General features: G+C 47.9%; 1 protein-coding gene and 1 pseudogene across 2 annotated transcripts in view; one reads left to right on the forward strand and one right to left on the reverse strand.

Annotated features, from left to right (window-relative positions):
- The window catches only part of PLCG2 (phospholipase C gamma 2), a 154,683-nt gene that overhangs the window by 58,263 nt on the left and 74,074 nt on the right, over positions 1-22,346 (reverse strand). For both annotated transcript variants that reach the window (XR_016035956.1, XM_055413059.2), the window contains exons 6-10: positions 20,408-20,492; positions 18,392-18,475; positions 11,128-11,171; positions 9,429-9,501; positions 857-958 (exon numbers count right to left, since the gene is read on the reverse strand). Coding sequence is in view for 1 of the 2 variants with exons in the window: in XM_055413059.2 (XP_055269034.2) it covers positions 857-958; positions 9,429-9,501; positions 11,128-11,171; positions 18,392-18,475; positions 20,408-20,492 (388 nt within the window). In the remaining variant the exon portion in view is untranslated. The remainder of the gene's footprint in view (positions 1-856; positions 959-9,428; positions 9,502-11,127; positions 11,172-18,391; positions 18,476-20,407; positions 20,493-22,346) is intronic.
- On the forward strand, positions 2,308-6,680 carry LOC129547230 (nucleolar protein 8-like; annotated as a pseudogene).

A 22,346-nucleotide genomic window follows, 5' to 3' on the forward strand; every position in this document is an offset into this window, starting at 1 on the left:
TGGCGACTGGATCTTACGGGCCTGTGCCAGCTCGGGGGGACGGTACGTGAAGATTCAACACATGGCCCCCTGGCCTCCGTTACCCAAGTTGCCAAAGCAGAAAACTCAGATTGCAACAGGCTGTATGAACACACGCTTCACTGACCTATACAGTTAATTTCCTTTTCAATATGTATCCTCAAGTACTGGGGGCTACAAGAGTACACGCTGCCCATATACTTTAGGGACAATAATACCACAAACATTTGTGAACGCACCATCCGATGTGAGGAATAGAACACTGCCAGTATCATGATAATCTAAAAGGCAGGAAATTTCATATACCAGTTCCTGACCCCTTAATGAAGAAAACAGAAGACTGAGTGACACTCTGCTTCCTGGGAACAACCTTACATGGACGAGAGGAGCTCCCCAGTTCCCCTCAGCCCCAGATGCCTCACGCAGGGCCAAGTGCACCCATTTCCACATCTTGCAAGAGCCACGTAAGCCTTGGAATTCCAGTGCTGCGCTTGCAATCGTTTAAGGCTCACTGGCAGCAACTCCCTCTAGCGGCAAAAGAAAAGACTTCACCTACGTGATCAAACAGAGGAGGAGGAGAAAAATCAAAGGCTGTGATGGTTTAGGGAGGCCTGGCATGCTGTGTGATTCATGGGGTCGCAAAAGAGTCGGACACGGCTGAGCGACTGAACTGAACTGACTGATGATGGTTTAGGACCGGGGGGAAAAACAGCTGAGAGGGTCAGTCTAGGGACATCTAGCAGCAAAGCCCTCCAAGGGAAGAGGCCTAGAAAATACTCTTCGGAGGACAGCGATGTGAATCCAAAAGCCATGCACACAGGACAGGGAGCTCACTCACCTCATCCACAAACAAGAAGGGTTCAGCAGTTTCCCTCATGGTGTCGTCAATAAACTTCGTCATCCGCTCACGGACTTTGTTCAGATCCTGAGCCCAAAGCTCCTTAGAATGATAAAAAGAACATGAAATCATCAGAAAGAGGACTTTGCAAAGTTCTTTACCTCCAAAGATCCAGTTTTAGTCAATGACTGAAACACGGATATATTCTGGACACACATACCATCAAGGCCTCACACTATGCACAGCACACATTTTCCCTAAAGGACCAGAGAGTAAACATTTTAGGCTTTTGGCCACAACAACTCAATTCTTCTATAATAGTACAGAAAGAACCACAGACAACAGGCACACAAATGGCCATGGTTATGTTTATAAATAAAACTTTATTTGTAAAAAACAAGCTGTGGGCCAGATGCGGACTGTGGTAATAGTCTGCCAACTCCTGCTCTCAGCCTCCTCCTTCCTGAGGAGGAAGGGAGCACAGTTATGTCAGACAACTCGGGTTACTCCCCTGGCTGATGATGGGCAAGTTAAAGACCCTCTCTGAGCTCCTGGTCCATTACCTGGGAATAACGATACCTAAGCACACAGGCTGTGAAGGACTGGATGAAATAAAAGTTCTGCGCTTGGTACACAGAAGGTGCTCAAATCACAGCAACATGAATGGTAGATTGTCATCCTCCTACAACATCTCATTCTGTCCAGACAACTCTGCAGGTCACATACTGTTACTGTCATTTTAGAGATAAGGACACAGAAGCTCAGAACAGCACACGATCCCAACTTCACACAGCTAGTAATTCGGAGAGCTAGGCTTCCAAATAACTAAACTTTGGAAAACTCACACAGAATCAGTCAAGATCAGCAAAGTATTGCTACTCAGACACCAATAAGGTCTGAAAGATACACGACCGGTTCAAAAACAGCTTCTGCACAGTCTCAGAAATTCGGAAGCCCTTTAGAAAAAAGAGCATATAACGTAAAAGAACTTCACTGTTTTCTCTTCAAACCCTAAATTCCCAAATATTCCTAGACAGAAGGACAAAACATGACCCAGATATTCAATTTTGGCTCATGTTTTCTGGATTCCTAATATTCTATAACCTCTATCTGTAGGAAAAATGAAACCAGATGTGCTGCTAGCTACGTGCGGTAGGATGGAAAGGTCAGAACAGGAAGTCTGAAAGAAGGTAAAGCATATGGGCAGACACAAATGAGATAGTTGCAAGGCAACAACAAGCCTCACTGTTGACTCTTGCAAATTGCCTTGGATGAAGGACACCCAACAGCCAGGAGCCAGGGGAGCGGCTGGTTCATTTGCGTACAGGGTGTTACAACCTTTGAATACCAGAACAGGAAACTCAAATTGTAGGATACTTAATGCAAACACCTTGCCAGGCCTAGATGCCCGGCAAAGAACAGAAGCTTCCCGCTTCCTTCTCCTGTAGAGCTTTTGCATAAAAAAACCATGGCTACCAAGCCGCCATAACCTGGAACTGAAATGGCTGTGAATAAGAAATCTTCTGCCTAAAGGAGTTTAAAATGTGAATACCCTAGGGGATTAGTAAATGTTTCTACTTGGTGGGACTTCCCTGGTGGTCCAGTGGTTAAAACTCCACCATTCCAATGCAGGGGGCACAGGTTTGATCCCCAGTCAGGGAACTAAGATCCCACACGCCACATGGCCGGAAAAGAAAAACAACGTGTCTCCGTGGCGTGGGGTACTGTGCTCAGCGACTGCAATAATGGCAACGCCGAGACTGCACGAGAGACGTAACTGCGCTGAGGAGGTCCGCGCCGGGCGGGCGGCATGCCAGGCTCCGCCCTCAACCTTGTCGCGTGTGGCTCACTTTGAACTCACACAAGCCCGGGACATACGCAGAACACTATTCTCTGGTTAAATAAGAAAGCTGAGGCTTCAGGTCATTAAATAAGCTGACCCAACAGTGAGTCCTAGACCAACCCAGACACATCAGGTTCGGGTCAGTTCATGTCACCTGTCCTCCCAGGGCTGGACTGCAGCCCACCTGACCAGCGCCCAGAGGGAAATTCAGATGCGATCTCTGAAATTCTCACTTCTATTAAAATGCCTCCATCACACCAGCTTGTTAGAAAAGATGAAGATGGTGGATTTCCACGTGAAATCTGTGCCAGGGACAGAAGTACCAGGGCACAAAAACTGGGTTGTGAGTAAATCTGGAAGAGGCTTCCCTGTCCTTCACGTAAAGAATGAACATAAACGTAAAATCATAAAGTATAATCCCTCAAAATACTGCGACAACTTTAAGATAGGGGAGGGTTTCACAAATGCTGTCCCTATATCCAACCTCACTTGGGAACTGGAAGGAGAGAATGATCCTATGAGGAAGAAACAGCGAGGAGAATTCTCTGCCTTTCACAGCCCTGCCAAGAAGACAATAAAAGTGCAGAAGAATGAGGGTTCTGCTGTATCTCTAACCATGAGATCAAAACCTAGAAGCATAATGGAGAGTCTGCATTTAATACAACAGGTTGCGCAAAAAACACCTCATAATTCCATTACTCCTAAATCACCCTATACAACTGATGATGATCGTCAGAAATATTAAAATGTATTTTTTCAGACTTCTGGTTTAGAAACTACCAAAAACAGAAATAGCATATCTGATGATGATATTGATTCTGAAGATGAATTAAGACTAATGATTGCAAGAGAGGAAAACCTAGAAAAAAACCACATGGTCCTCAAATGAATTTGAAAATGATCCCTTTGAAGTTGTAAGGGATGATTTTAAATCTGCTTTTCACAAATTTCAGACTTCAACAGGTTTAGGCCTCAGAAACAATGTCTCTTGCCTCAACAGTGAAAATGATGTTATGGAAAATGGTTGTGACTCTGATTCAGGAGATAGAGATGAAATCATTGCAATGAAAAAAAGTTCTGGTAAGATCAAAAACAGTGTAGATTTTTGACAGAAAAGTCTATGAACAAGAACACTTATTTGAAAAACAGAAAAAAAGGATGATCTTTCTGATGACTGTATTAAAGTACAAAAAAGAAACAGTAGAGATAGCCCTCAGTCGCAGAGTTAAGGCTGTTAGTTGTAAATCTCTGAGTCCAGGAGCAGTGAAGACGCTGATTCCGCATCAGAATCAACTGCGTCTGAAGGAGGTAAGGAGCATACACCTTGATGGAAAACGGTCTCCATGTGGATCTGACTTTGGCTGATTTGGAACAGTTGGCTGGCAGTAACCAGGAGGCTCCAAAAGAAAAGACTGAGAGCAATGGCCAGGAAACCACTGCCACGTGTGACAGGGCCTCCAAGAGCCAACGGACTCAGGTGACCTGTGCAGAGGCCAGCAGTGTAGTCATCCCGAGGAGACTGTGGCTTCTCTTTTAGAAGAAAAAGAGAACCCACGTGGAAAACAGAAACCAAAGGAAAATACCTTAAAGTCAAAATTTCAGGCTTTCAAAGGAGTGGGCTGTCTCTCTGGAAAGGAATCAAATGAAAAAATCCTTGCAAGAGAGCGCTGCCTCTAACAATATTAATAAAGATCAAACCTCCCTGAAACTTGAGGAACCCAGGAACATGTCCATGGAAAAATGGTCCCTGTGTGTTAATGGCCCATCAAGTGAACAGACTCCTTTCCAACATGCAAAGGAGGCAAATGACTCAAACCAAATTCAGCCTCAAAAGAGATAGTCTTCTTGAGAGCCAGAGTCACAAAGCAGGTGTCTCCTAACAGTTCAGAAAAGAGAAACAGGAATCCTATCTCTAGTCTGTTGCCACTAAAAGATAAGAAATCTTTTAAGTCTTGATGCGAAGACTCGCGGCAGAGGCGTTGATGAAGACTGTTGCCACAGGACTGGAAAGTCAGGAGAGGGCTCTGATCGGAGGCCTGATCTGTGCAGCCCCAAGGCCCCTAACAAACCACCAGAGGTTTTCTCAAGGAGAGACTCCCAGGGAAGCAAAACTGACTTCCCACTTTCTCTTAATAGTTCATCAGATGTTAGTTAAGGATAAGCATGCTGAAGATAATCAGAAACGTTTGGCAGCCTTAGAGGCAAGGCAGAAAGCAAAACAAGTCCAAAAGAAGTGAGTTCACAATGCTCTGGCAAATTTGGACGGTCACCCAGAGGACAAGCCAAAACACATCATGTTTGGTTCCAATACTGAAAGTGAAACAGAGGAGACATCCACTCAGGAGCAAAGCCATCCAGGAGAGGAACTGGTTAAGAGTCCATGCGCAGAGCCTCTGGGAAGCTCTTTGACAGCAGTGATGATGAGGAATCTTGTTCCGAAGATGACAATAACATGTTCGGAATTAAACTTCAGTTTGAGGGCAAAGCTAGAGAGAAGCTCATGAACTTGCAGTCTCACTTTGGCACTGACTCCCAATTTCTGGAAAGTGAGAGAGAAGAGGAACAGGAAGAAATAAATGAAAAGAAAACTGCTGAGGAGGAAGGGCTTGCTGCAAAAAAGCTGAAAGCCCTGAATGTTGTGCAGAGCGTTTCGCAGATCAGCTTAAGCAATTCTACAAGCAAAGGATCAGTAGCTACACTTATGAAAGAAAGCAAGATGATAAATCCAAAGAAAGTAAAGCAAAACAAAAGAAGAAAAGGGAGGAAGCTGAGAAACTACCTGAGGTGTCTAAAGAAATGTAACATTCAGTTGAGTTCAGCCACTCAGTTGTACCTGACTCTTTGCGACCCCATGGACTGCAGCATGCCAGGCCTCCCTGTCCATCACCAACTCCCGGAGCTTGCTTAAACTCATGTCCATCGCATCAGTGATGCATCCAACCAAATCATCCTCTGTCGCCCCCTTCTCCTCCCGCCTTTGATCTTTCCCAGTATCAGGGTCTTTTCAAATGAGTCGGTTCTTCGCCTCAGGTGGCCAAAGTATTGGAGTTTCAGCTTTAGCATCAGTCCTTCCAGTGAATATTCAGGACTGATCTCCTTTAGGATGGACTGGTTTGATCTCCCTGCAGTCCAAGGGACTCTCAAGAGTCTTCTCCAACACCACAGTTCAAAAGCATCAATTCTTTGGCACTCAGCTTTCTTCACAGTCCAACTCTCACATCCTTACACGACTACTGGAAAAACCATAGCTTTGACTAGATGGACCTTTGTTGGTAAAGTAATGTCTCTGCTTTTTAATATGCTGTCTAGATTTGTCATAGCTTTCCTTCCAAGGAGCAAGTGTCTTTTAATCTCATGGCTGCAGTCACCATCTGCAGTGATTCTGGAGCCCAAGAAAATAAAGTTTGTCACTGTTTCCATTGTTTCCCCATCTATTTGCCATGAAGTGATAGGATTATAACATTGTTACCGATTTAAAACAAATATTCCAGACTGTAAAAAAGACCAGTGAAAAGGAAGACGACACACCTTGGAATGAGGACTCTGATGGAGAGAAAGTTGAGGTCCAGGACACTACAGCTCTGATGATTTGGGATGAACAAACCGGCGGGTTCCCATTTTCTTTTTTTGAGTCTGACGCCAAAGATGAAAAGGAAGAGACCTATAGAGTTGAAGCAGTAAAACCTGGGCAGATGGCCTGGCAGGGAGACCCGCGTTTCCAAGACAGCAGTTCAGAAGAGGAAGACGTTACTGAAGAAACAGATGACAAAAAGCACAGCCCTGAAGAAGCATCATTACCTGAGAAAGAGACTACTAAACTTCCCTTTTTCTCTAAGAATGATGAGCGACTTCAGGGCTCCGACTGTTTCTGGAGAGGAGTGGGAAGTAGTATTAGCAGGAATTCTTGAGAAATCAGATCAAACAAGTATGGACTGTCGGAAGAAATGTAAAGACACCAAAAGGAGCGTGAAACCAAAATAATAAATGTCATCATTAGCTTTGATACCAAATGTAAACAAGTCTCACCATGGAAATTGGAGTGATCTAGAAAATGATTTTAGCTGGCAAAGGATTCAGAGCGAAGGAATAGTCAAAATCTTATCTGGTGGATATCATTCTGATTGCTTTCTTTTTCTGCAGATTTCCTAACTGTTCTTACCTAATTACTTCAAACAACCTGAACCTTTGTATTAATGAAGCATAAGATAGTCCCTCAAAATACTTTTGTATATAATCTCTTTGATCTCCATCTTCAATAACTAATGGGCATTTCCTGACATGAGGTTTACATAAAGTTTTTTAAAATATATGCATCAGAGCACTTACTTATATTTTCCAAGTTATGTTTCACGTAAATTATACTTGAAATATTTCTGATTGTATTAAATACACCTTACCTCCAAAAAAAAAAAAATGCTGCTGTCGTTTCTTTAGGATAAGTTCCTAGGAAAGCAATTATTAAAGTACAGAAGGCTGTTTCCAAAGTTTTCATATTAACTGCATTTTGCCCAAAGTGTTTTCTAAAAAATCTGTATTAACTCGCACACCAAGTGCTGCAGTGATTATTTCACACATGAGCCTCCAGGCCCTGGGTCACTGGCTCAGCATCCCACAGAGCGCCAGGAGCTGAGACATTCAGGGTCCACCAGACCAACGGCCCAGGCCCCACCCCTGGCCTCACCCCTTGTTCCCGCCACGCACACTCACACAGATGCACGCAAGCTGCCTGCATCCTAGCCCCCAGATGCGGGATCTTAACTCCCTGCACTCTGCTGCCAGCCCCTGACCCTGACCTCTGAGGGTAGCCCAGTGACAGGGCCAGTGTGGGGAAAGCATGTGACTCTCCCAGGAATGTCATTACCCTGCACGAGGTGGTGGATCCAGGATGCACGGTGAGTTGCCCCCAGGAGTTTTAACTATTTAACTCCAACTCCTCCCTACAAACTCAGTGAGCATTTCCGTGCAAGGAAGAGCACGGAGCAGAGGCAGACAGCACGGGTGCCTCTCTCTCTGCTTCGACCTCTGGGCAGCTGAGCACTTGACATGTAATTGGGCCCAAGAGACTTCATCTCACCCCGCATTTCACCTGCCCTCGGCCGTAGTCCCAGGCGGGTAAGACTTCCCTTGGTCACTCCACACACCCCAGCATCTGATCACCACCCATCATAAGCCACCGCAGCGACCCGCTCCGCCTGGACCTTCCCGCGGCCAGCCTCGTCCAAGTGTGAGTCTGTGTTCATCAATCTCCCTACAGCCAGTGACCTCTGAACACTGGATGGGTGCCGACACTGAGAAGTTAGTGCTGGCTGCGAGAGGGGTTAACAGGAGTGTTATTGTCCTGTGTTGTTAAGAAAAAAAACACCTCCATTCCACGAGAGAGACATACTAGAGTATTTACAAATGGAATGATACAGAGTCTGGGGTTTCCATTAGAATTTGCCGGCAAAGAAATGAAGGAGGGAAGGGAAGGGAGACACGTGGGTGTGGGGATGGAGGAGGAATGAAATGAAAGTGGCAAAACGTTCGTATTTCTGTAATCTGAGTGATGGGCCCACGGTAGTTTATGATACCAGCCTGTCTACTTTTGTGTATGTTTGAGATGCTGTACAATACAAAGTATTTTTTAAAGCAAATGAGCTCAATATCATTATGAATCTAAAGCTGCCCTTAAAAAGTCTATTAAAAAAAAAAAAACAAGGAACATCCCTGGCAGTCCAGTGGTTAAGACTTCGCCTTCCAACACACAGGTTGAAGGTTCAATCCCTGGTCAGGGAGTTAACATCCCACATGCCTCAGGGCCAAAAAATCCAAAATCCAAAACAGTCGCAGTATTGTAAAAATTCGATAAAGGCTTTTAAGATCTTTAAAAACAACTAAAGAGAATAAAAGTACATGAAACTCCAGTGATAGAAGTAAAATTTTTGAACAGATAATGTGACTATATATGTACACACATACCCACACATGCACACAAAGATCAACACCATCTTCTCCAAACCCCACAATTCTGAGAGGCAGAGCTCTCATCCCCATTTAAAGAGGAGGAAAACGGGGCACAGACAGGTCGAACCAAGGTCACACAGCTCGTGACAGGATGGCAGGTTGCTCTCAGTCTAACTCGGTTTCTCCGCTGAGGCACTCCTGACACATGGGGCTGGGGAAATCCTTGCTGCGGGAGTGGGGCGGAGGTGGGGTGTGGTCGCCTCGCAACAGCCCTGGGCTCCCCCCACTAGATGCCAGGAGCCCCGACCTGAGTCTGCAGCCCCTGCCCAGACGGCCCCATAAAAAACCACTGCCCGAACTCCGACTCAGCCACCAGCTCGGGGCCCACATGCAAACACCCCAAGAGACGTCCACGGGTCACCTGTTTAAGGACAGCGTGCTGCCCTATCCCTCAGAGGACCCGCAGGTTCATCCACCTGAGTCCCATCCTCCCCGAGTCAGGGATGGCTTCCTGGGGAAGGGCCCCCCAAGACGAGCCGGAGGAGGGGAGCAGAGGCCAGCAGGTGAGGGCTCTGCCCACCCTGCAGTGTCGCCATCGCCCCCTCCTCCATCTGTGCCCAGGGAAGGGCCTGCTACGAGGCCAGTCTCATTCCAGAGCCTCAGCCCCAAGGCGCCACTGGGCAGGGAGACGATTCCTGTTTCCTGACAGCAGATGCCAACAAGGTGACAAACTGCGGGCACAGCACCCCCCACCCACCCAGCGCCCCCGCTCTGCTATCCCCTCACCTGCTGTTCATGCAAGAGAAACCGCTGGAAGTCATGCAGGTGGACAGCAGAGGCGTCCGGCCGGTCGGTGTTGCTGCCCTCAGGGAAAGAGATGGTGTTCAGAGGGGGGCAGCCAGCAGTTGGAGGCGGTCCCAGCCAGCAGACCCAGCCGAGCCCCCCACCGCCGCCCCACAGGGTCAGGTGCGGGCTGGCCAACAGGAAGACAAAGGTCACCCAGATGACACCCCTGACCCAGGAGGATGCAAAGAGGGGCCCTGACACCAGAACCCAGGAGAATCAGGCCCTGGAATTCACACCGAGCTGCTCCCAGCTGGTCCCGCAGGGGCAGGGAGGGCGGGCAGGACAGCAGAGGCCAGGGTGGGGCTGGCCGAGGAGTGCATTTAGCGGGTGGCAACACTGGAGAAGTAACCCCAGAGCCTGGTCTGAGGCAGGAGAGGGGCCTGGATGAAGCCCCGACTCTGGGCGGGCAGGGAGAACCCGCTGGAATATGTGAGACCAGGGCCAGGGGGCAAGTGGAGGGCCTCTGCTGGGAGAATCTTCCGCCTGAGACAGGGAATCCTTCAGCCTGAGAAAAGGAAGATTCCTCCTTGGCCAGCAGCCTGCTGGCCTCCTGGAGAGGGTGCTCAGCTGCACCAAGAACCTCGCTGGTCCAAGCAACCGTGAGGGCTACACAAGGTACGTCCTGTAAAACAGGGCTCTCCAGGGAAACGCATACTTTTCCCTGAGCATCTGCAGTGGGGGTGGGAGGGTTTTCTGTTGTTTTTTTTTTAATACAGGAGATAAAACATGTTTTAAGTTTTCTCCCTTTACTAAACCCTCAGAGTCCAAAAGTCTACTGTCTCTGAGTGTATTTCTAACCTTCTTTCTTAACAGCCTCATGGTCCAACACTAATCTTTTCAGTAAAAGACTGCAAACAAATCAGATTCATTTCGATGAATGAATACTTTGGAGTTTTCAGGTTTCTGGTTTAGAACTCAACAGAGGAACAGTTGCCAGGGCATCTTCATCAATGAGGGCTGGTTCCTAAAAGCAGGCCCAGGTCAGCAGACCACAAATCACATTCTAGGTGCTGTTAACGCCAAAGCAAACCTTTCTCCTGGGTAGACAGGCTTGGAAGACACAGCACACTACAGATCTCCCACTGGGGGAATCAGTAAGCTCAGTAAAAGGCCTAACAAGTCCTGCAGCGCTTAAGTTTTAGCCATCACATCATCACCACTATTTACGAGCCTTGCCATGCACCACATAAGGCACTTTATGCGCTCCGACTCATTTTAATTCAGTTCAACCTGCTTAACCAGGACGCCCTGAAGCAAGCAGGCTTCTCTACAGCATCTTCTGGGCCATCTTCCCAACACTCCACAAGCCCTGCTGCTGTGCACGTTTGTCCGTGGCATTGGACTGACTGGAATCCATGACTCAATGGACATGAGTTTTAGCAAGCTCCGGGAGTTGGTGATGGACACGGAAGCCTGGCATGCTGCAGTCCACGGGGTCGCAAAGAGTCAGACGCGACTGAGCAACTGAACTGAACTATCAGGATAGTCAGTTCCCCAACAAGGGGACCCCGTCTCTGTGGAGACCAGTGCCTGCCAGAGAGTGGCCTCCTGGAGGTCAGGTGGTCAGGCTGGGAGGACCCACAGGGGCGCCACTGCCTGCCACAGCCACCCAGAACTACAACCCAGCAGGGGTGCTCACCCCAAGAGGAACACGGAAGAATCCTTTTTGAATTCGTCAAGGATCTGAAACAGAAAATAGAACACACACACAGAACAAGAAAATTAGACAAGTCAAGACAATGAAAATAAACAGAGTTTCTGTTAAAAAATTACCAGGTCGTTTATGTGACTTGTAAATATTCAAATATTTAGATCTTGACACAAAAGGTGGAAGTCTTCCTCGCCGCTTTCACAGCCCGATTCCTGAGACACAATCACTCATAATGATTTGGCAGCTCTCCATCTTGAGCTCATTTTATGGATATTCAGTTAATTATATCTTATCATCTCACGTTACGTCTATGTCTTCCAACTCTGTTGCTGCTGTTTCGTGCTTTAGACATCATTTAGCACCTTCAAATCGCCCTGCCTCACTGCTCTGAAACCCACCCTGTGTTCCATGTTATCCTGAGGTTTTCTGCTAGTCTATCCAGTGTACACAGAACGTCCCCACATGTGTGTCTTCACCCACGTGTGCCGGCGTTTCCGGGTGGATTCCGGGTGGGAAAGCACCTGGACACAGGGTGTGCACGTTACCTTTCACAGATTCACCAAAGTGCTCTCTAAGCAGTTGTCCTGACTGGCATGCCCAGCAGAAAACACACACCCCTTTCTGCACCCTCACAGCTACATTTCAAATCCTTAATATTTCAATGGGCTCATTTCTCATCCTTGAATTCAAGAGAAAGAAAAATATCGGGAGCTCTAGTCCAAGGCTTCCTGGCCTGCTCGTACTCCAGCTGTTGATGAAGGGCGGTGAGCTCCTACACCCAGGAGGACCGGGGACACCCCTGTCCCCAGCCGCCACCACACCAGCTGCCTGGCCAGGCATCTTACACACACATGCGAATGGATGCACACACACCCACATACACACGTGCACACCCACACCACGTCCATTTCCAGTTAGGCAGTATGACTGAACAGTCTCTAACGAGACTGTGATTGGATCAGCACTGGAATAATTCAGGACACAGATGCAGCTCCTGGCAGGTTATAAATGCTAACAATCTAAAACGACTCCTAAAAAAATAAAATAAAATGAAAAAATAAAACGATTCCTGCCCTCAATGCCCTAGTCGTCTTGCCAAACAGCCTGCGCTCCAGGATGACATGTGGAAAATCAATGTTCTAGAAAAGGTAGCCACTGGCCCCTGGGAAGCCTTAGGAGGTCTGCAGAAGTCTGTGCACATACTTTTTTTTTTTTTTTCCTTTTCCTGGAAAGATGGTCCGTAGCTTTAATCAGCATCTCAAAGAAGTAGGTCACCAGAAAAGGTTAGGAGTCACTCTTTTAGAAAGACTGAGAAGGACTTCCTTTCACGTACGTGTCATTTACAGCAGCGGTCCCCAATCTTGTTGGCACCAGGGAGCACTTTTGTGAAAGGCGAGTCTTCCACGGACTGGGGACGGGGCAGTGTTGGGATGATTCAAGCACAGCACATGCACTGTGCTCTCCATTCTATTACTACTGCACCAGCCCCATCTCAGCTCATCAGGCACTAGACCCCCGAGGCGGGGGAATCCCTGATTTACAACATGGCTAGTTTTTTTTTTTTTTTAAGGAGGGAGGATTTTAGGGAGGGCATGCTGTTTGCTATCTGGACTCATTCGGCCCTTACATCGTTGGGTCAACTGGGGGATAAGGCCAGATCCTCTCAAACCCAAACCCCGAGACTGGATTCCCCACATCTGGAGAAAGGCCACCTGTGACTCCCCTCCAAGTGTTTCCACTCCACGTGGTCCTTACTTAAAGCCAGCCCCTTCCTCGCCATGCAATGAAGCAGAGAAAAATCTCCACTCCACTCCAGCCACACGGGGAGCCAGGATGAAGGAGGGGCTGCCTCTACTTCATAGGTGACTCCTGATCCAGGAAAGAGCAGGAGGGACACCCCAGCTACCCGGTCCCTCTGCCTGCAGTCTCACATCACCCCACTTTCTGAACCCCCAGAAGCCTGTGCGCAGAGGCAGAACATGTTTGTAGAAACCAGCCCCTAGGGGTACAGAGCAGGGACCAGACCAAAGTGGTTTGTTACAGTATTATCTCTGCCTGTCTATGTTTGAAATTTCCCTTAATACAAAAGTTTAAAAAATTAAAAAGTATCAATGGGAGGGGCTTCCCCAGTGGCTCAAATGGCAAAGAATCTGCCTGCAATAACCCGAATTCCATATCTGGGTTGGATCGGGAAGATCCCCTGGAGGAGCGAATGTCTACTCACTCCAGTATTCTTGCCTGGAGAATTCCATGGACAGAGGAGCCTGGCAGGCTACAGTCCACGGGATCACAAAGAGTTGGACACGACTGAACGACTAACATACACACACACACACACACACACACTCACAAACGGGGACCACTGGTGGTCCAGTGGCTAAGACTCCACTGCAGGGGGCCCAGGTTCGATCCCTGGTCAGGAAACTAGATCCTGAATGTTGCAACTAAGACCCAGCAGAGCGAAATAAACAATAAGTATTTCTAAAATAATAAAAACTAATAAGAGGTATCAGTGGGTGGGCAGTGAAGCTGAGCAAAGGAGAACTGAAGCTCCAGCTGTACAGTAGCCACCTGACCTCCAGCAAGTGACCTGAGTGTCAGCATCTTCGGACCATAAAATGAGGATAATAAGAGTTCCTATCCCACAGGGTCTTGAGGAGAATCGCGTGCACGTGAGACATAGCGCAGCGCCCGACACAGAGTTCACACTTAGCAAATGATAGCTGTGATCTTTCCTTCGTAACACCGTGATTACAACCTAGTCAGAGCTATACCCCTCTCCCAAGGGTGGACACACATGAAATTTTAAGTTCTTATCCTCCTGCTGCTGCCAAACTTTTGGAAGCTTTGAGGCTTGAGTGCAGCAATGCAAGGAGGTAGTTAGACAGGAGGAGGAACTGGCAACTTCAAGTTGGAAGCCTATAGCTACCGATAAGCAGGACTCCACTCCCTGGACTTAAGTCTGGGGATCACCAACCATCGTGAACAGCTCTATCACTCCAAGGAGCCCAAGAAAACCAGCTGAACCCCAAAGAGCACCAAGGTAACACTTTTCTCTGCCCTGAGCTTCCAGCGAGGCACTCGGGGAGTAAATAGTATGCTAACAGCTGGAAAGTGAAACTGAAATTCTTTGTGACCCCGTGGACTATACAGTCCATGGGATTCTCCAGGCCAGAATACTGGAGTGGGCAGCCTTTCCCTTCTCCAGGGGATCTTCCCAACCCAGGGATGGAACCCAGGTCTCCTGCATTGCAGGCGAATTCTTTACCAGCTGAGCCACAAGGGAAGCCCACTGAAAGCTGAGGGAGAGGCATTTACATACACAAGAGCAGCGAGGCTTCTCAAGTGGACCAGTAACTATCTATAGAGCCTGGGGCTTTGTTAATCAAATTCCAAGTCACTGAATTAAAACATGTAGTGGCCAGACAGGACAGTTATACCCGCCAACGAGAGAAGAGACTGTTGACCCCAAAAGTCTTAGGGACCAGTGAAGTGACCCTGGACCCTAAATTAGTAAAAAGAGCTTCATGGGGGTGGGAGGCAGGGCTGGGACAAACCAGAAAGCATTCTTCCCTCCACTCAGAGGTTGCCAAATATAGCCAGAACATGATATTTTTTTCTCAAGAGAAGCAAAAATTCTGGATCTTAATGAGAAATCTTCCAAGTTTTAAATACAGGCAATTCATTTAAAAAACATTTAGTTTTCGGCCATACCACCCTGAACACGCCTGATTGCATCTGATCTCAGAAGCTAAGCAGAGTCAGGCCTTGTTAGTACTGGGATGGAAAAATCATTTAAACCACTAGGCTCAGTACCAACCGAATGCCAGTTGAACGTGGTATTCTGGTCACCAGGGGTAACCTCTGATAGGTACAGACATTTCCCAAAAAAAACTGGCCATCTAGGACTCATGGACTATGCAGAAATTTGACTTAAATTTCTCTCTCCCTTCTCCCTCTCAAACATACAAACATTCACTTTAAAAAGAACGACAATGAAAAATTCTCTTATGTGGAATTTGATCGTGGTGGAGACTATCAGTGGGTAACCTGTATGGGAGGTCCAACAGCTTTTATGCAAAACGTATTCCCAAGCGTTGCCTGCCCTCCATCTGATGAGACAGCAGCTTGAAATGTCACGGCAAATGATAAGTACTGCTTTTTTTTTGCAACTGCTTATCTTGAGTGAATCAACTTTTTCTCAGTCCTGGTCAACTGCCTAAGACAGCAATTGTCATTCTGGACTTCGTTTATATACTGTTATCACAACATTTTCACTGCTCTCAAGAACTGATTACAAATGAAAGTTGTAGATTTAAATATAAAAAGTGTTTTGATCAGCTTTTAGGCAGCAGAATTGGGGGCTGGATAGTTTAAAAAGTTATATAACCAAAGACCTGATTTAATACTTTCATTTTATAGAGGAGGTTGAGTGATGGAGCAAGATGACTTCCCCTCAAATCACTTGGGGGCTGGAATTTAACTCTTTCAACTCCTAAAGTCTACCATTTCTTTCTACTCTACTTGGCAAACCAAGCACTAATTATTACGGGTAAAAACATGAACACACTGCAACTCAGTGTTTTACTCTATACAATCACGTATTTTTCCCCAATCTAGGCAGACAAGAAATGCTTCTCCCATTTCTCTGCCTCAGATACGTCCGAAGTCCCACAGCCAGTGGTCACCTATCAAGAGGTGTGGCCCTGCGGCCAGTCTGAAGGAAGAAGGCAACTGAAAACTGTCTCTCATGCTCATCGCCTTAAAACGTCTGCACTCCTGACCTCCAAACCCTCGTTCAGTCTTCCCCAGAGCCCGGTGGGGTGAGACTCATCACCCCCACTGCACGGATGGGAAGACCGAGGCCGGGAGAGGTCAGTGGCTGGCCCAAGATCACAGAGTCCTACCCATTTACTCGGCTGCCTGCAGAGCCCTGTCCCAACAGGAGCAGCCACCACCAGGCACAGTGCTCCATGCACTACACCCAGCACCTCCCTTTTTATGCCTTATGCTTAATGGGACTTTTCTTTCATTGCAAAAGTAGGATACTTGAAACAAGTTGAAGAAAACTGAGGGATGCAAAGAAAAATTTAATTATCCCGCCAGCACGTTTTCCCAAATCCCTCCAGGACATGCAAAAAATCAACATTAAATGTGAGGTGTGTGCACTCTTCTCCTTGTTCATAAGAACACATGCAAACGTACACAGGAGGATCACTGTTTGTTACCAAAGAGTCGGACCTGGCTCCTCATTTCAGATGCTGATTTTCCTCACAAAATACCATCAGCAGCCCTCCAGAAGGACAGAAACCCAATGAACTCAGGCTTCTTAATCAGCTGCAGTGTGGCTGGACCATAACTTACCCGGCTGTTACTCTCCTGAGAGGCATTCAGATGGCTCCCAGGTATTTGGCCAGCGTAAGTAATGCTGCAATAAACAGCCTGGTAACACATTCCCAGGTCTCAGTGCTTTCATTTCTCTAAAACAGAGCCCCCAAATGCCACTGTCAGGTCAAAATGTATGCACATCCTAATTTTAAAATAGCATATTTTCGTAATCAAAGCATTCTCATTATAGGAACAAAACTGTAAAGAGAACAACACACATAATCCCTCAACCCAGAGGTAGTTAACTATTAATACTTTGGTAAATTTCCTTCCAGAACAAGTTGACACAGTAGAGTTAGCTGAAACTTTTTACTTTAATAGTCTCAGACTAAATTCCAATCAGACTGACAGGCACTCACATTCCCACCAAGAAGGTAGGAGATGGTCATTTCCCCACCCTGTCCCCTCAACTCTATCCCATTCAAGACCTTTGCCCATCTAATAGATGAAAACAGGACGTCACTGTCATTCCCACCGTATATTTCCTGGACTAGAAGGGAGACTGAACACTTCTCATGGGTCTCTTAGGAACGGGCCAGACTTCAAAACCCAGGGGAAACAGAAGCATCGTTGGATCGTTTGCTTCAGTTCAGTTCAGTTTGCTCGCTCAGTCGTGTCTGACTCTCCGCGACCCCATGAATCACAGCACGCCAGGCCTCCCTGTCCATCACCAACTCCCAGACTTCACTCAAACTCATGTCCATCGAGTCGGTGATGCCATCCAGCCATCTCATTCTCTGTCATCCCCGTCTCCTCCCACCCTCAATCCCTCCCAGCATCAGAGTCTTTTGCAGTGAGTCAACTCATCGCATGAGGTGGCCAAAGTATTGGAGTTTCAGCTTTAGCATCAGTCCTTCCAATGAACACCCAGGATTGATCTCCTTTAGAATGGACTGGTTGGATCTCCTTGCATAGGAATCGTCTTACCCATGCAGATGGCCGACAAGCACAAGAAAAGATGCTCAGCATCACTAATTATCAGGGAAATGTCAATCAAAAGCACAAAGAGGTATCACCTCAAACCTGTCAGAACGGCCATCATCAAAGAGAACACAAATAACAAATGCTGGCAAGGATGTGGAGAAAAGGAAACCCTCAGATACTGTTGGTGGGAATACAAACCGATGCAGCCACTGTGGAAAACGGTATGGAGATTTCTCAAAAAAACTAACCACAGAGTTACCATATGACCCAGCATATCCACTCCTGGGTACATATATCCAAAAGGAGCAACAGCACTAATTAAAAGAGATACATGAACCCAATGTTCACAGCAGCATTATTAATAACTGTCAAGATACAGAAGCAACCTAAATGATGAATGGATAGAGGTGTGACACACACACACACACAATGGAATACTACTCAGCCATAAGAAGAATGAAATACTGCATTATTTCTTTGAAATACTGGCATATCCCACATGGATGAACTTATAGAGAGTATCATGCTAAGTAAAATAAGTCAGAGAAAGACAAACACTGCATGATATCATTCACACGTGGACTCTAAAAAATACAACAGACTAGCGAATATAACAACAACAAAAAAAAAACAGATTCACAGATACACAGAACAAATTAGTGGTTACCAGAGGGAAGGGAGGAGAGGCAAGACAGGGGTAGGGGACTAAGAGGTACAAACTATAATATTTTGTACAGAATAGCCTACAAAGATATGTGGCACAACACAGGAAATACAGCCATATTTCCACAATAACTATAAATGGAGTATAACCTTTAAAAAGTGTACACCTGTAATGTATATAACATTATACATCAACTATACTTCAGTTTAAAAAATAAGGTCAAACAAGACTATCAAAACCTTCAAAAAATGAACGGGGAAAAAAGAATCATCTTACCGATTTTTGCTGTTCAAACATAAGTTTTTTATAGAAGAGATGGAACTGTTCAAAGCTGAGTTCATCTTTATGTGCGCCTATTTCCTGTAAATATAAAAAAAAAAAGTGACCACACAATTTTTGGTGTCCACCACAAGAATGCCTCCTCCCTGTTCACAGAAATAGCCAGCTCTGCTACAACACTGGCTAAAAGCAAACTTGCATTCCTCTGAACCCAACCTCTCTGCTTGGAGAACATACCTACCAGGGACCCCAGGTAAGATCCTTCAGCTCCCCAGAAGGGAAGGGTCTCAGCCAGAATTCCAACAGGCATAATGCAGAACCCATCCTTTTGGGGCAGGAAACACTTTCAAATGGACACACAGGTCATTTTTAAAAGCACAGCTTCCCAGGTAAAGAATCTGCCTGCAATGCAGGAGACCCAGGTTTGATCCCTGGGTCGGAAAGATCCAAAAGGGAACAGCAACCCACTCCAGCATTCTTGCCTGGAGAATTCCATGGACAGAGGAGCCTGGCAGACTACAGTCCATGGGGTCTCAAAGAGCTGGACATGACTGACTGATTTTCACTGTACTTTAAGAAAAAGTACTGAGTCTTAATAGAGCTCAACTCCAGTCAAGGCTTGTCCCCTGAACTGCTTCACGGCTTCCCTGGTAGCTCAGTTGGTAAAGATCTGCCTGCAATGCAGGACACCCTGGTTCAATTCCTGGGTTGGGAAGATCTGTTGGAGAAGGAATAGACTACTTATTCCAGTATTCTAGGGCTTCCATTGTGGCTCAGCTGGTAAAGAATCCACCAGCAATGTGGGAGACCTGGGTTCCATCCCTGGGTTGGGAAGATCCCCTGAAGAAGAGAAAGGCTACCCGCACCAGTATTCTGGCCTGGAGAATTCCAAGGACTGTATAGTCCATGGGGTCGCAAAGAGTTGGACACAACTGAGCAACTTTCGCTTCACTTTGGCCAACTCACTTGGCTCCCTTGGACCCCCAGTCTCTTTCTCTGTAAAATGGGAGAACCGCTACTACCCCCCTAGGACTTCCCTGAAACCAAACCAGGTAACATTCATGTAGCACCTGCTTGGTAAAGGCATGATAAGGGACAAAATCCCAATTACGGGGTGGCCAGTGGTAAATGCTTCTCCCACCTCTCTTCTCTCAATCCCCACCCTTCTCTGGTTTTGCCTTCTTGGACTAGTTGAAATGATGGGGGTGGGCCAGAAGATGGCCAGATATGCCATAAAATGGCTTAACTCTTCTGGGAACTCATGGGTACAAAATGAATGAGCTTTTCTAAGCTGAGGAATCCTCTGACATGGCCCCGAGAGCCTCCAACTGGAACTGTTGGGATGGAGTCCTGTTGGGGTCCTTGACAAGAGTCCGGACCTCTGTGAAGGCCAGAAAGGATGCCCAGGGGTCACCCCCATCTAAACCCTTCAGAAGAGCCCCACCCAACCTACGCTATCCCCTCACCCATGAACAGCCTGCCCCAGATCTACCCACAGCTTAACTACACAGGAGCAGAAATGAAATGATGGCAGAAGAAGGGATGGAAGGAAGGGTGGGTGGGTGGAAGGTGTGCTGGGAGGGGTGAAGGGCAGAGAAGAGCCCACTCCGACAACTCCACTATCCAGGCTTGCATACAAATGCCACCTCCTGGCAACCTACATAAGGAATCGTTCATAATATTTTCCAAATGAAACACATGTGTTCATATTATTAAAAGAAAAACAGTCTGTGGGTTGGTGAAGGAAAGGGAAAGTTAGATTGATGGAAACACTCCGAGCCAAGCAGCTCGGTAAACACGGTCTTCCTGGATGATACCCTCTGTCGGGATGGAGAACACGGGCCTAAGATCTTCACATGACCCCTCAGTCTGGACTAAGACGGATGAATCTGGAGGTGGAGGGCTCTCCTGAGCACACCACCCAACAGCACTTGAAGGCGTGCGGTGGCTTCGTGGGAGAGACACGTGTAACCCTGGGCTCACAAAATCGCCAGGCTGAGCCGCAAAACTTACCAGGAACTTATCTTTGAGGAACTTAGCACTGCTCACTTTGAAGTTGACCAGAGGCAAGATGGTCTTCAACTCCCGGAGGCTGATGCTGCAAAAGAGGGGAACCCCAGTTCCGTCAGCCTCAAGAGGTTTCAACAGTGGAGGGTCTGGCTACTCCCACCAGCTCCCACCTCAACGAGAAGACTTGCCACCAGCTCTGAGCAACTGGGGACAGAGAGCCCGAGGTCAAGGTGGTGGTGACACTCCATGTGCAAGGATGGTCCCCATTGTCAGGGGACTGGCCGTGGATGCGGGTCACGGAGGAGACGCACAGACTGGGCAGAAACATTGCAGGTGACCTTGGTGGATAGGAAATGTCACCAGGGTTCAAACCAAGAGGAGGTCACTGAAGGCCGGAGATAAGGAAGGGAAAAGGCAACCTTATCTGAACACCTACTATGTGCCAGGCTGCCCTGGGTACCTCCAAGCAATGATGTCACCTTGCCCCTCAGTACACTCGACCCTCAGGATTCAGAACAGGCAATGAGGGTGGGGGCCAGGACACTCAAGATCGGAGCTGCTCTAAAGACCTTAGAAGGCGGACACCGTTACCATCATTATCACAAGTCCATCCTAAAGGAAATCAACCCTGAATATTCACTGGAAGGACTGATGCTGAAGCTCCAATACTTTGGCCACCTGATGCGAAGACCTGACTCACTGGAAAAGACCCTGATGCTGGGAAAGATTGAAGGCAAGACAAGGAAGGGGGGCAAGAGAAGATGAGATGGTTGGATGGCATCACCGACTTGCTGGATATGAGTTTGAGCAAACTCTGGAAGATAGTGAAGGACCAGGAAGCCTGGAGTGCTGCCGTCCATGGGGTTGCAAAGAGTCGGACCTGACTTAAGAGACTGAACAAGAACAACCATTATTACTCTGCATTCCAGGTGAAGAAACTGGGGCTCAGAGAGGTTTGGTGCTGGCATGTGGGAGATAAGACTGCAGAGAAGCTGGCCTCTGGGTCTGCCTGTAAGCGCTGCATTTAACTGTCTCTCAGGGAATGGTAGGAACATGGACAGGGGAGGAGGTGGTCAAGGGCACGCGTTCCAGACCCTTGTGGCTGCAGAGCCGAGTGCCCAGCAGAGCGAGCAAGGGTGGTCCTGGGGAGCCTCTGGCTGTGGCCAAAAAAAACTGTGCCGCGTTCTCAGAGACGTCAGACCAGACAGGGGCTGTGCACAGCCAGGAAGGAAGTCTGCCCAGGCTGTGGGCAGACAGCGGCCTCGCTTCCCCCACCCCGTCTACTCGCCCAGAAGGAAACGGCACGTCCCAGCCAGCAGCCGCCCCGAGAAGACGGCCAAGCGGCCTCCTGGCCGCTTCGTAGCCCCACCCCCAGCATCCCTGCCTCTCATCTAACAGCCTCCCTGACGCCAGAGACCATCACATGCCTGGTGCCCCCCTCTGCCCCCTGCTCCCAGGGCTGGCACCCAGGGCTTCCCCCGAGAGACAGCGAGAGCCACACAAAGTCCCCAGTGGGCCAGGCAGGGCTGGCCGGGCAGAGAAGTGGGCAGACTGGCTGAGACCCCTTTCCCACCCTGCCCTGGGGTGTCCATGAAGAGCCTGCTGGAGTAGGGTGAAGAAGAGGAGTTGGGGGGTGGGTGGTGCTGCAAAACGAGGCAGGGCAAGGGTCTGGCCAAGATGGTGGCCCCGGGGGCTCATCCAGGACCAGGGAAGAGGACAGAGTGCCCTGCGGAACCCAGAACTTCCAGGCAGAAACAGGGCCAAGAGACCCTCCCATAACCGGGAACAGAGAGACTGGGGAGCTGGGAGTCAGGGCAGCTGCTGCAAGGCCAGGGAAGCAAACAGAGCCTCCAGGGGCATGAGAATCTGAGCACTGGGACGTCCGAGCCTGCCTGCTCCAATGGGCTCCCCTCAGAGCAGAACAGGTGAGCCTCCAGGTAAA

This window comes from Moschus berezovskii, chromosome 22 (genome assembly GCF_049115385.1).
Source record: "Moschus berezovskii isolate FMDL1 chromosome 22, NW_MosBer_1.0, whole genome shotgun sequence".
NCBI classification, from domain to species: Eukaryota; Metazoa; Chordata; class Mammalia; order Artiodactyla; family Moschidae; genus Moschus; species Moschus berezovskii.